This window comes from Sturnira hondurensis, unplaced genomic scaffold (genome assembly GCF_014824575.4).
Source record: "Sturnira hondurensis isolate 20B ecotype Veracruz unplaced genomic scaffold, ASM1482457v3 Scaffold0001304, whole genome shotgun sequence".
NCBI classification, from domain to species: Eukaryota; Metazoa; Chordata; class Mammalia; order Chiroptera; family Phyllostomidae; genus Sturnira; species Sturnira hondurensis.
In genome coordinates, this window is record NW_028073935.1 from 8,266,348 (window position 1) to 8,281,404 (window position 15,057).

At 38.2% G+C, this 15,057-nt stretch overlaps 1 protein-coding gene across 3 annotated transcripts in view; it reads right to left on the reverse strand.

Annotated features, from left to right (window-relative positions):
- The window catches only part of GCC2 (GRIP and coiled-coil domain containing 2), a 98,257-nt gene that overhangs the window by 25,862 nt on the left and 57,338 nt on the right, over window positions 1–15,057 (reverse strand). For all 3 annotated transcript variants that reach the window (XM_037070669.1, XM_037070673.1, XM_037070663.1), the window contains exons 16-18: window positions 14,367–14,504; window positions 12,231–12,352; window positions 2,656–2,832 (exon numbers count right to left, since the gene is read on the reverse strand). In XM_037070669.1, the coding sequence (XP_036926564.1) occupies window positions 2,656–2,832; window positions 12,231–12,352; window positions 14,367–14,504 (437 nt within the window). The remainder of the gene's footprint in view (window positions 1–2,655; window positions 2,833–12,230; window positions 12,353–14,366; window positions 14,505–15,057) is intronic.

Genomic DNA, 15,057 nt, shown 5'->3' on the forward strand with positions numbered 1-15,057 from the left:
AGAGAGTGGAACAAGTGGCACTGTCCCCTTTCAAACCCCTCCCCAACAAACAGTGCCACAATGCAGTCACAATGCAGCAATGTGGGTTGCCCCACCCTGGTGAACATCTAAGTCTTTGCCCCTTAATATGTGTAACAGGTGTGCTCAGACAAAAAAAAAAAGGCCCAAATGAAAGAACACATCAAAGCTCCAGAAGAAATACAACTAAAATACAAAGAAGTAGCTGAACTATGAGATGCACAGTTCAAAACACTGGTAATCAGGATGCTCACAGAATTGGTTGAGTATGGTCCCAAATTAGATGAAAAAATGAAGGCTATGCTAAGTGAAATAAGGCAAATGTACAGGGAACCAACAGTGATGGGAAGGAAAGTGGGACTCAAATCAATGGCTTGGACCAGAAGGAAGAAAGAAACACTCAACCAGAACAGAATGAAGAAACAAGAATTCAAAAACATGAGGAGAGGCTTAGGAACCTCCAGGACATCTTTAAACGTACCAACATCTGAGTCATTGGGGTGCCAGAAGAGAAAGAACAAGAAGTTGAAAATTTATTTGAACAAATAATGAAGGAGACCTTCCTCAATCTGGCAAAGGAAACAGACTTCCATGAAGCTCAGAGGGTCCCAAAGAAGTTGGACCCAAGGAGGAACACACCAAGGCACATCATACGTACATTAGCCAAGATTAAAGATAAGGAGAAAATCTTTTTAAAAGCAGCAAGAGAAAAGGAGATAGTTACCTACAAAGGAGTTCCCATAAGACTGTCATCTGATTTCTCAAAAGAAACCTTGCAGGCAAGAAGGGGCTGGAAAGAAGTATTTGAAGTCATGAAAGGCAAGGACCCACATCCAACATTCCTCTATCCAGCAAAGCTATCATTTAGAGTAGAAGGGCAGATAAAGTGCTTCCCAGATAAGGTCAAGTTAAAGGAGTTCATCATCACCAAGCCCTTATTATATGAAATATTTTAGGAACTTATCTAAGAAAAAGAAGACAAATAATATGAACAGTAAAATGACAGCAAACTCACAGCTATTATCAATTGAACCTAAAAAAAAACCAACCAAAAACATACATGAACTAAGCAAACTAGAAGACAAGCAGAATCACAGAAATGGAGATCACACGGAGGGTTATCAGTAGGGGAGGGAGAGGGAGAAAGAGGGGGAAAAGGTACAGAGAATAAGCAGCATAAATGGTATGTAGAAAATAGACAGGGGGAGGTTAAGAATAGTATAAGAAATGTGGAAGGGAAAGAACTTACATGTACAGCCCATGGACATGAACTAAAGCAGGGGGAATGTGGGTAGAAGGGGGTGTGCAGGGCAGAGGGGAATAAAGAGGGGAAAATGGGACAACTGTAATAGTATAATCAATAAAATATATTAAAAAATTTGAAAGCTAAAAAAAGAGTAATAGGGCACAGAGGGCAACAATATCATTAGCTTTTAATATTTAGGGGGAAGACCTATATAAATATCTCAAAATGCTATGAACACTGACCAGCACTTAGAAGAGTGACTGGCAAAGAGTAGGTGCTCAAAAATTATTTACAGAATGACTAAACTACTTCAGAAGCATCACTTGCACTTTTATTTGTATTAGCAGTATAGTTAGTAATAAATTTTCTAGAGTAAAGAATAAATGTTGGAAATTTCTGATATATACATCAAGTTTGCATCCCTAAATATATGTTTATCTCATGGTAAACCCTGGTGTGCCCTGGCTGGTGTAGCTCAGTGGATTGAGTGCGGGCCTGCGAATCAGAGGATCGCGGTTCGATTCCCAGTCAGGGCACATGCCTGGGTTGCAGGCCGGTTCCCTGCAGGCCAACTCCCAGCAGGGGACGCACGAAAGGCAACCATACATTGATGTTTCTCTCCCTCTCTCCTTCTCCTCTAAAGATAAATAAATAAATAAAATCTTTAAAAAAAAATTAAAAAAAAAAACCCTGGTGAAAGCTAGAAAATTGGTAGACCTTCACTGAAACTTTTGATTTATGAAATTAACATATATAAATCACACTGTCGAAAGATTTAAAAGGCAAAATAATGATGTGGTTTCACTTTTAAGATTAGCACAAGATTGGGCATTACTATAAACACACCAGCGATATGTAAAGTATGCTAACATGCTCAATGAAAGATGTTCAATAAAGAATTCTTTTTCTCAATCTAAGAGAGAACTAATATCATCACACAATTTATGACAGAAATTCAAAGTTCTTTGTTCACAATAATCTATTGTGCCAAAACCCCTAATGCCTATTTATAAGGTACTAATGAACCAAAGTGTAACAAATTGAAGACAGAGCTTCAAAGGTAAGTTGTGCATTCTTTTCATTGTTTGCATGCTTTCCTTTAGAGAGAATGAAAAAATGCTTCTAATCTGATACCTTGTTAGGAAAGTAGTTTTTTTTAAAGAAACACTTTGGCCATAAAGGCCATAGGAAAGACAAGAGTATTGGATGAGTACTCTGTCTTAAAAAAACTATGTACCAAAATAATCAAAGGGTTTTAAGGTAGAAAACACAGTTACCAAGCCTTCAGAAATATCTATTTCTTATTTTCAACTTGCATTTATCCCAAGAAGCAACACTTTAGGAGTTCCAAACACTGGCACAAACACTGTTATAGCTATTAGCTACCGTACTTTTCCCGGAGTTCTGCCTCTTTGGACACGGTTTCCTGTAGCATCTTGTTGTGTCTTTCTAGCAGAGTATGGTGTTCAGACTGTAATGTTTGAAGTTCAGACACATTGATCTGTAAATTACTTTGGGTATCTTGTAATTTGATTTTTAGTTGGTCAACCAGCATTTCCAGGTGTTCTCTAAAAACAGAAATAAACAAAAAAATTTTCTGGAAGAGGTGAACATGATTTCATGTTTTCAAATAAATTTTACTTTTAATTTTTTGATGTCATACTCCTATTATCATGTATGATTCTAGAGGAAATATAATAATCAGAAGAATTCAGAGACTAGGATTAAATACAAAAGTATAGGTTTTTTAAAAAAATCTCAGATAATACAGACTTACAAGAAGTCTTTTAACTTATAAATTTAATATTCAAACGGAGCAGACCATGGAAAGGCATCAAAATAACTATTTTATGTTGTAAGACTATGCCATTAATTTAAAAAGAAAAATACACTTGTAAGCTAACCATTATGAGAATGGTAGATTAGACTAATTATAGTAAAACAAGTCCCTGGAGAAAAACATATAAAGAAAGTCTTTTGGAGAAAGTTCCTGGAGATCATGGACTTCATAGGTAGGTTTTGAATTCTAACCAGTAATTATGCAACAACTAGTACGATATACTAACAGTTTAATTATTTTTTTCAATAGATTTTATTTTTATTTACTTTTTTAGAGAGAAAAAGGAAGAGAAACATTGATGTGAGAGAGAAGCATTGATCAGCTGCCTCTTGTTTGCGCCTCAACTGGGGATAGAACCCATAACCCAGGCACGGGCCCTGACCAGGAATTTAATTGGCAGCCCTTTGGTTCATGGGATGACGCCCAAGCAACTGAGCCATGCTGGTCAGGACACAATAAGCTATTAGGTTTTTTTCTTTTTAGTAATGTATAAAAAAGGAGGAAATAAAACATTTACATTAAATGTAAATGTTTTTAAATTAAATGTTTAATTTAATTTGAACCCAAATTCTGGCACAATTAAAAAGTCTAAGTGTTACAAATGGTGATATTTTTATATTTTGTCAATATTCAGTTTCAGCTTTAAGATTAGCTATTGATGGAGAAAATATCTCATCATTTTTGTCTTACAGTCCCTTATTTAACAGACAGCCGAACAAAAATTAGTAAGAGCATAAACATACAAATAGTGACATTTAGTCCTACTTAGAACAGTAAGAGCCAGGTTAACACTGAATTTTTACTTTTAAAAACAAAACACACATGCTGTAGAATGCCTTACCTATCTTTTATTCCTAGTACATTTTAAAATTACAAATGTAATTCGTATGGTAGTTTTAAGAAACTTCAAACAACACCCTGTTAAAATAGTAATTGAGATGTTCTTAAACTTTAACAAAATTAATTCCAGACCCAAATTTAGTACTTTTAAAAAACTCTTATAAATAAGCAAAATGTTAAGAAAATTCTATTTAGCATAATTAATGGTGATTAAATACATCATGGAAACATTTTCATTCTTCTGCTTCTAAATTTAAAAAATTAGAAAACCTAGAGAGGCAAGATGATGGAGGAGTGAATGGAAACAGTATCAACCTCCTCCCAGGATGAATCTGGAATTACAACTAAATTGTGGAGAAATAACCCAGAACAAACAACTGAACAATAGTGAGAGAAAAGCTTTACAACCTCAGAAAGGCAGGAGAGTCAGCTTCAGCACAATCTGTTTGTTAAGGAGTGAGGTAGAGACTCGAGAAGGCTGGCCAGGTGCCCACAGGCAGCAGCACCAGAGGGATGATTAAGTAGCCAGTTGGATCTCCCTAAGAATAAGGTCTAAACCCCCAAGCTGGGATCCCCAGTTTAGAACACCAGAGCCCAAAATGTATACAGATAACAACTAGCAGTGAAAAGTGGCAGGGTTGTTCTCTGCCAAAGATGGACGGCTGGAGCTGCAAAGAGACACTTAAAGGGCTAACACACAAATTTTCATTTGTAGCCATGTACCTGAAGCTCCAACAAAGACAGGGACAGACTAGGCTAGAGATGCCTGAGGAGACACTGGAGACAGAAGCTCTGGGGAGAGAGCTGAGAGAGTAGCTGCGGGGAACCTGGTGCTGAGTCATTTCCCAAAGGGCAGCAGCCCTTGTGCTCAGGCAGAGCACTCCCCTCAGAGCAGCAGCAGCAGCCTAAGGAGAAAGAATAACCCTAACCTCCCCACTGAAGAGACTCTGACCCAGCTCTGTGCTACTTAAGCCTGACTGTTGAGTGCAGAGTGACTAGACTAACAACTGAAGGAGGCAGCCACAGTCAGCAAATCCCTGGCAAAGGTGGGGCAATGAGGACTAGAGACGCTTGACAAGAGAGGGATGGAGGCTTTGGGGAGAGAATTGAGAAAGTGGCCACTGGGATACTGGTGCTGAGTCACTACCCCTTCAGCAGCAGCCATCCTGTTCAGGCAGATCACTACCCTTAGAACAGCTGCAGCCTGAGGGGAAACAATAGCCCCAACCACAGGAGGGATACTGCCCTATCCTATGGGGCTTAAGCCTCACTTCTGAGTATAGAGTGACTAGATTAACAAAGTAAACAGCCACAGACAGTAGATCATCAGCAGTATTAGAGCAGGCTGCCTAAGGTCAGACAGGCTAAAATCTGACATCACCAGAGACGGATCCCGACAGAAAAAACAGTGGTAAATACTAGAGGCTACCTAGATAAAATCCACTATAGTCTTCTCCATGATCAGCAATACTTTCTATCCTGGTTTTTTTAAAGTTTTATGAACATTAAAACTTTCATAAAACATATGAAAGTTTTAATGTTCACAAACTTTCTTATCCAGCAAGTTTGTGAACATTAAAACCACTAGAATTTATACTATAGCTTATTTCCCTCTTCCCATATAATAGTCTTAATCTCTTTACAGCCTTATTAACACTTATTCATTTGCATTGATAGCGGGATTGCAGGAGGGTGGGAAATATTTCCTCGGATGTAGGCTTGTCTCCTGGGCTTTGTGGTTTTGTTCTGGCAACACCTGCACAACAGCACACAAGACATGGTGGGCGGAGTGACCCTCAGCCAACCAGCTGGAGGGAGAGACCTACCATACAACAACCCAACGACAATCAAAGTCCAATTATATCCAGAGAGCCAACATAAACAGCATCAAGGACATCCCAAGAGCATCAAGTTCAAGAGGTCAAGCTGACTGCACCACTGAATCTCACAGGCCTCCTACCATAGAAGTTCACATCACAAACTCAGAGTCAAAACAGAACAATATAAGAAGCAGAGGCTCCCAGTCAGGGCACATGCTTTGGTTGCAGGTCAGTTTCCAGCAGGGGCCAGTTCCCTGCAGGGGATGCACGAGAAGCAACCATACATTGATGTTTCCTTCCTTTCTCCTTCCCTTCCCCTCTAAAGATAAATAAATAAAATATTAAATAAATAAAGAAAAAGAAGCAGAGGCAAACCAGAAGAATCTCACAAACAATGGGAAGACAAAAAAGCAAACTCCCAAAAAAGGAAAGGAGGAAGCCTCAGAAAGAAGGCTGCCCATGTCATTATGGATGAAATGAGTCATTCACATTGACTACCAAGTCCACTGGAGGAAAACAGACAGCATGGCTTTTTCTCTCAAGGGGAGCAAAACCACAGCCCTTGCCGGGACCGTCCTTTATTGGGTTTCTCGGTATATTACAAGATGGTCCTCATTTACTATGCACAAGTTGCTTTAGGTGGTTACCTTTTACAGAAAACAAAGGAGCCAATGCCATTAACCACATCACAGAAGAGGGATATTTGCAAATGAAAAGGGAAAAGTGGCTGGACCCGTTACACTGATCCTAGGAAGGTTTAGCATGGATTTTAGGAAGTTATTTTGCAGTAAATGTTTGCCACAAATCTGGGTGAAGGAGTTTTTAACAAAAAGCAAGACTCAAAGAGCCCTAGGCACATTGTAGGCCTGATTCCCCATGAGAGAAACTATCCATGGGCATGGGTCCTGTGCATCTCTGAGTGGAGGCTGGGCCCACGCCATGCAGAACAGTCTCCTACAAAAGGCTAAATGAAATAAAGGCAAGTCAACTATCAGATATTGAGTTCAAAACAATGGGTATAAGGAAGCTCAATGAGCACTCTGAGAACTACCAAAAACTACAGGAAAATATGAAGAAATTACTGCAAAGAGTATTAACAAGAAAAAGGAAGTAGAAACTATCAACAAGGGCCAAGAGGAAATGAAGACTCATTCTTCCATGTCTGAATTGAAGAACACAATAGAAGGAATCAAAAGCAGGCTAGATAAAGCAGAGGATCGAATCAGAAAGCTGGTGGACAAGGTAGACAAAAACTCCCAGAAAGAGCAAGAAAGGAAAAAGGACTAAAAAAGAATGAAGAGGTGTTAAGGGAACTTCAGGACAACATAAAGCATAGTAATATTTGTATAATAGGGATACCAGAAAGAGAAGAAGAGCAAAAGATAGAAAACCTATCTGAAAAAGTAATGATGGAAAACTGCCCTAATTTGATGAGAAAAAGTCACACAAATGCAGGAAGTACAGAGGGTCTCAATCAAGAGGAACCCAAAGAGGCCCATTCTAAGACTCATCATAATTAAAATGGCAAAATTCCAAGACAAAGACACAGTCTTAAAGGCAGCAAGGGAGAAATAGGAACATACAATGGAGCCCTGATAAGGCTAGCAGCTGACTTCTCAATGGAAACACTGCAAGACATAAGGGACTGAAAGAAATGTTCTCAGTAATGAAAAGCAAAGGCGTGCGACCAAAACTACTCTACCCAGCAAGGCTGTCATTAAAATGGAAAGTAAGATAAGGAGTTTCCCAGAAAAAGGAAGCTTCAAAGAATACATTTCCATCAAACCAGCACTTAAGACATGCTAAAGGAACTGCTTTAAAAAAGAAAGATAAAGAATGAGACAGAGAGGAACACAAGTACAAAGGGAGTAAAATGGCAATGAATAAATACCTATCAATAATAACCTTAAATGTAAATGTATTAAATAGACAATCAAAAGACATAGAGTAGCTGAATAAGAAAACATGACCTACACATACGCTGCCTAAAAGAGGTTCACCTCAGAACAAAGACCTACAGAGACTGAAAGGAAAGGGTTAGAAAAAAATTCCAAGCAAATGGACAAAAAAGAAACTCTGAGGTAGCAGTAATTATATCAGACAAAATAGATTCCAAACAAAAAACCATAGAAAGACACAGAGAAGGACACTTCCTAATACTAAAGGAAAAAATCCATCAAGAAAACTTAAGCATTGTAAACATATATGCACCCAACATAGAAGCACCCAAATATATAAGGAAAATCTTGGAGGACTTCAAGATATTGACAGCAACACACTCACACTAGAGGATGTTAACACCCCACTGTCAACAATGGCTAGATCTTCCAAACAAAACAACAAGGATATTGCCACATTGAACAACACCCTAGATCTAACGGACTTAATTGATATATGTAGAGCCTATCACCCCCAAAAAGAAAAATGTACATTCTTTTCAAATGCATATGGAATATTTTCAAAGACAGACCACATAACAAGACACAAAACAAGCCTCAACAAATTCAAGAAAACTGAAATCATATAAAGTATCTTCTCAGACCACAAGGGCTTGAAATTAGAAAACGACCTCAAGGAAAAAAGTCAAAAACACTCAAATTTGTGGATATTGAATAGCATACCATTAAACAATGAATGGGTTAAGTGTGAGATGAAGAAAGAAATCAGAAAGTTTCTGGAAACAAATGAAAATGAACTCATAACAACCTAAAACTTATGGGACACAGCGTAGGCAGTCCTGAGAGGGAAGTTCATAGCAATACAGGCCTACCTAAAAAATATAGAAACATTTCAAGTAAACAACCTAATCCAACATCTACAAAAACTGGAGGAACAAAAACAAAAACAGTCCAGAGCAAGTAAGTACAAGGAAGGAAATAACCAAGATCAGAGCAGAATTAAAGGATACAGAGACTAAAGAACAATTCTGAAGATTATTAAATCTAGGAGCTGGTTCTTTGAAAAGATAAACAAAATCGACAAGCCTTTAAGCAGATTCAGGAAGAAAAATAGAGAGATGACATAAATAAACAAAATCAGAAATAAAAGAGAGGAGATGACAACAGATACTCTAGAAACACAAAGGACTGTAAGAAATTACTACAAAGAAATAAATGCCAAAAATTTGACAACCTGGGTGAAATGGACAAATTTCTAGAAAAATATAATCTTCCAAAATTGAATGAAGAAGATGCAGAGAGCCTGAACTGATCAATAACAACTGATGAAATTAAGTAGTAATCAAGAAACTTCCAGCACACAAAAGCTGTGGACTGTTCCATAGGAGAATTTCAAAAAACATTTAAGGACAAGCTAACTCCTATTCTTCATAGATTATTCCAAAAAATTCAAGAAAAGGGAAGACTCCCAAACTCTTTTTATGATGCCAGTATCATCCTAATCCTAAAACCAGATAAAGACACAATAAAGAAAGAAAACTACAGGACACTACTGCTGATGAACATAAGATGCTAAAATCCTCAACAAAATATGGGCAAACTGCATCCAACAATACAATAAAAAACTATATACCATGATCAAGTAGAATTCATCCCAGGGATATAAGGATGATATAACACTGGCACGTCAATAAACGTAATACATCGTATGTATTATGAAAAGAAATCACATAATCATATTAATAGATGCAGGAAAAGCATTTGATAAGGTACAGCACCCATTTATGATAAAAACACTCAGCAAAGTGAGAACAGAAAGAACATTCCTCAACATAATGAAGGCCACATACGAGAGATGTAGAGCCAACATCATACTCAAAGGGCAAAAACTAAAAGCTTTCCTATTAACACCAGCAAGAAGACAAGGATGTCTATACTCACCACTCCTATTCAACATAGTATTGAAAGTCCTAGCCACAGCAAGCAGACAAGGAAAAGAAATAAAACCCATCCAAATGGGAAAAGAGGAAGCAAAACTGTCATTGTTTGCAGATGACATGATAGTGTACACAGAAAATCCCTCAGATTCCACCAAAAAACTGCTAGACCTAGTAAGTGAATTTGGCAAAACAGTGGGATACAAAATCAATATTCAGAAATCAAAGGCATTCTTGTACAACAATGAAATATCAAAAACAGAAATCAGGGAAAAAATCCCATTTTCCTATAGCAACAACAAAAATACAGTACTTAGGAATAAACTGTACCAAAGAAGTAAAAGACCCATACTCAGAAAAGTATACAACACTGAAGAAAGAAATTAAGGATGACACAAATAAATGGAAGCATATACCATATTCATGGATTGGAAGAATCAGCATCATCAAAATTTCCATACTACCAAAAGCAATTTATAGATTTAACACAATCCCTATTAACGTACCAATGACATAGTTCACACATATATAATGACAATTTCAAAAATTTATTTGGAACCATAAATGAGCCCAAATAGCCTCAGCAATTTTAAGAAGGAAGAACAAAGTAGGAGGGATCACAATACCTGATATGAAAATGTATTACATGGCCTCTGTAATCAAAACAGTCTGGTACTGGCCAGGAGCAGACACATACATCAATGGAACAGAATAGAGAGGCCAGAAATAAACTCAAGTTCCTATGGTCAGTTAATTATTTGACAAAGGGGGCAGCAGCATAAAATGGAGTAAAAATAGTGTCTTCAACAAATGGTGTTGGGAGATCTGGACAACTACACGCAAAAAAATGAAATTCGACCATATACTTACAACATACATAAAAATAAATTCAAGATGGATAAAACACTTAAATATAAGTCATAACACAATGAAAGTTCTAGAGAAGAACACAGACAGGAAAATCTCAGGTATTTCATGCAGCAATATTTTCACTGACTTGTCTCCTAGAGCAAGGGACATAAAGGAAAGAATAAACAAATGGGACCTCATCAAAATGAAAAGTTTCTGCACAGCTAAAGAAAAACATCAGCAAAATGAAAGGGAACCAACTATATGGGAAAATATAGTTTCCAATGATAGCTTGGATGAGGGTTTGACAAAATATATAAAGTTTCCAAAATATATAAAGAACTTACAAGACTCCACTCAAGGAAGACAAACAACCCAATTACAAAATGGGCAAAGAACCTGAACAGTCACTTTGCCATGGAGGACATACAGAGGATCCAGAGACATATGAAAGGATGCTCAGCATCACTAGCCATCAGAGAGATGCAAATTAAAACCACAATGAGATACCACTTCATGAAGGTCAGAATGGCCATCATAAACAAAGCAACAAACAACCAGTGTTGGAGAGGTTGTGGAGAAAAGGGAACCCTAGTGCACTGTTGGTAGGATTGCAGAATGGTGCAGCCACTGTAGAAAAAAGTATGGAATTTCCTCAGAAAACTAAAAATTAAACTGCAATGCCATTGCTGGGATTAGTCCCTCAGAATTCTGAAACACCAATTCAAAAGAACCTATGAACTCCAATGTTCATAACAGCACAATTTTTAATAGTCAAGTACTGGAAGCAACCTAAGTGCCCATCAGCAAATGAGTGGATCAGAAAACTGTGGTATATTTACATGATGGAATAACACACAGCAGAAAGAAAAAAGGAGCTCCTACCCTTTATGACAACTTGGATGGATCTGGAGAGCATCGTGGTAAGTGAAATAAGCCAGGCGTTGAAGACAAATACCATATGTTCTCACCTATAAGTGGGACCTAATCAACAAATCAAACTAGCAAAAAAAAATATAACTAACCCTGGCTGATGTAGCTCAGTGGATTGAGCGTGGGCCTGAGAATCAAAGGATCGCTGTTTGATTCCCAGTCAGGGCACATGCCTGGGTTGCAGGCCATTTCCTATCAGGGGACACATGAGAGGCACCTGTAGATTGATATTTCTCTCCTTCTCTCTTTCCCTTCATCTCTAAAGATAAATAAATAAAATCTTTAAAAATATATATATAACTAGAGAGATTGAGATTAAGAACAAACTGACAGTAATGAGAAGGAAGGTGGGAGGGGATAACGGGGAGAAAAAGGGGAAGGGTTATCAATTAACATGTGTAAAGGACACATGGACAAAACCAAAGGTGAGTAGCAGGATCCAGGGTGGGACGTTGGGATGGCTGGGGTCGGGGGTAGTGGTAGAGGGAAAATGGAGACAACTTACTTGGAAAATAAAAAAAAGAAAAACTAGAAAACCTAATTATAATATACCTTTGTATTTCCACTATGACCAGATCCAGTATAAGATGCAAGTATTATGCTTACATCTCAAAGACTATATCCTGGTTTCAGTGTTTTACATATATTTTTGAGTTTGTAACAGTGCCCTTCATAGTTATGTTTCCTTGGTGTTGTCTGAGTTCACAGTGAAGCCAAAGTCTCTGTTCTTGTTGGTCATTACATGTAAAATTCCATAGTCAAAAGAAACCAAATTAGGATTTTCAACCTATGCGAAAAACTTGGCCTGGGGAGAAAAACCCTGCATGTTTCTTATAATTCAGACTTTACCTTTCTTGTTTAGCTTCCTCGGTTTCAGTCTGAGACACAGATTTATTTTTCTTTTGTTTTAGAACATTATGAACTCGGACTTTGTAGCTCTCAAATTCAGAGGTTATAGCAGCGTGTTCCACCTATAACATTTAAAAGAGAGAAAAAACTTTTCTATTGCAGTTTCTATTGTAACATTATCTTCTACTGCCTTTCGGAGATTAATGAGTTAAAATGAAAATCTGTTTTGGAAAATGAGAAAAATGACTGACACTTTGGCCCCCTGATTAACTTTAGCTAAAAACTTTGCTTGGTCTTTCACTTTTTAAAAGATCTAGAATGATATAATTTTGTCTTACAGGATATATGCTTCTACCATGTTTTATTCCCTGGGTGAGCCCTGACAAAGAAGATACCTACTAAAAAGGGCTTCTGGTGGCTAACTGGGCTCACATTTAAGTGATCATTTAAAAAACAAAGCCTAGCAGCCATTTCTACATTTCCCACACAAACAGCAGCTCAGGGAGAAGCCTGCACTGAACTGCCTGCCTACCAATGTGTTTCTGCCAGCTGAGCCAGCCTTTAGAAGGGAGTTCCTGGAATCCTATTTCAACCAGTAGGACTGAGGCTTTCCCCATCCAATCAGAGCTGCACAGCTTTACCCCCCATCAGCTTCTACACAGACCACTCAGTGGGGCTTAATCTGACCAATTGGAACACTGCCTTTTGGGCTAATCAAGCTGCAAAGTTTTGGAGTCCTGATTTGCATGAGAACGAACCAATCAGGGGCCAGGGGCTGAGACTCTTTCTATCTAAGTGAGCTCCCCTCTGGCTCTGTAAGCACACTTTCCTTTCCACTGAAGACTGCATTTTCCTGGCTGAGCTGAAACACTGAAAATGCCTCACTGAAACAGAGCAGAGCAGAGCAGAGCAGACCAGTGCAGGCCAAAGCAGATCAGTGAGGAGCAGAGCAGAGATGTCTAGCAATACAGTGGCATGGGCCAGTGAGTGTTGTGGCGTGGCATGGCATGGCATGGCATGGGCCAGTGAGTGTTGTGGCGTGGCATGGCATGGCATGGCATGGGCCAGTGAGTGTTGTGGCGTGGCATGGCATGGCATGGGCCAGTGAGCCCCAGGGCTGCCTCACAGCCATGCTGTTGTTTTCACAGCTGTGCTGAATCACTATTGAGCTGTTTGGCACTGCATAAAGTTTCTTTCTTCACTTGCACCCCAAAGTGGGAATTCCTTTGGTGTTGAATTGCCACCAGGGAGCATGGGTTGACACTTGGTAGATTAGTTTACTACCCATAGCTTTTATATTTATTTATTTATTTATTTTAGAGAGAGGGAAGGGAGGGAGGGAGAAAGAGAGAAACTTTGATGTGCAAAAGACAACTCAGTTGGCTGCCTTCTCACAGACCGCCAACTGGGAGCCTGACCCACTACCCAGGCATGTGCCCTGACAAGGAATCAAACCAGCAACCTTTTGGTTTGTGGGACAACACTGACCCATCAAGCCAAACCATTCAGGGAACTACCCTTAAATTTTATAATGGCACTATTTGTCTTTGGAAGTTTAAGAAGCCTTTCATGTACGATATGCCCTTTTAAAAAAAAGTAAATACAAGAAAATATGATTCAAAGAAATTAAGCTACTTGAAGTTTTCAAAAGAGAGTGGAAAAATTAAACTCTAGTCCTCTCACTTTGCTGATGTGACCTGTAAACTCCCAGGACTCTGAAAAGATTGCTTAGGTAAGAGCTACACTTGTAACAAAGCTAATGTAATTTTTCTGTTTTGTATGTAAGTAAGTAGGTCCCAATAGCCACTCTACTAGAATATAATTTTATAATCATTTAGCTCTCACAAAGAACTATAAGACTTCTCTAATAAAAACTTTAAAACAGTAACTTCCTTACACATAAGGTCGTAATAAAAACATGTTCTGGTGTCTTTCCTTTTAGCGAAAAAAGGTTATCCATGTGACAGGGTTTCGATCAAGCTGGTGTTTAGGTCAGATGAGCTGAACCTGGTATTCATCTAACAAGCATGCTTAAGTAACAGCAAACACTAAAATGCAGGGCCATAGTCCTCAAGTAAGCTGCTATCTAGTTAATAATAACATCTGTGACATGCTACTTCTGTGTGAAGAACAAACCTTGGCAGCATGGCACTCTTCCTGAAGGGCTGTCACTTTCTGCTGGTATGCACTCAATGTACGCTGGTGCTGGTCTGCAGAGGTCTTCAGGTGCTCATGAATACTGTGTTTCTCAGATGTTATCTCAGCCAGCCGAATCTAGAGGCAAAATCTTTCAATGAAGTTCTAGTAAATATGATCATCATTAGTAAAACAAATTTTCCTTAAACATAAACTTGAATTTGGAGACCTGAGTCTCAAATAACTAAAGGACATAATTAAATATCAAAATTATCTGTTACTACTGAAAGAGACAATAAAGAACATTTTTCTTTATAAATTAAGTTTTTTTAAAGATTTTATTTATTTTATTTTTTAGAGAGGGGAAGGGAATGAGAAAAAGAGGGAGAGAAACATTAATGTGTGGTTGCCTCTAGTATTCCCTACTGAGAACCTGGCCGGAAACACAGGCATGTGTCCTAGAGCGGGAATCAGTTCAGTGACTCTTTGATTTGCAGGATGGCACTCAGCCACTGAGCCACACCAGCCAGGGCTATAAATTAGTTTCACTTAAATCAACATCAATAAAAAAAATCTATCATGAAAAAGTTCCAAACTACATGTTATATACAGTTCAAAGTTTAATTAAACACCCAAAGAGGAAGAATATTTAGGGAAAAAACATACACTTGATTCAGTGTCTGTGGTGGAA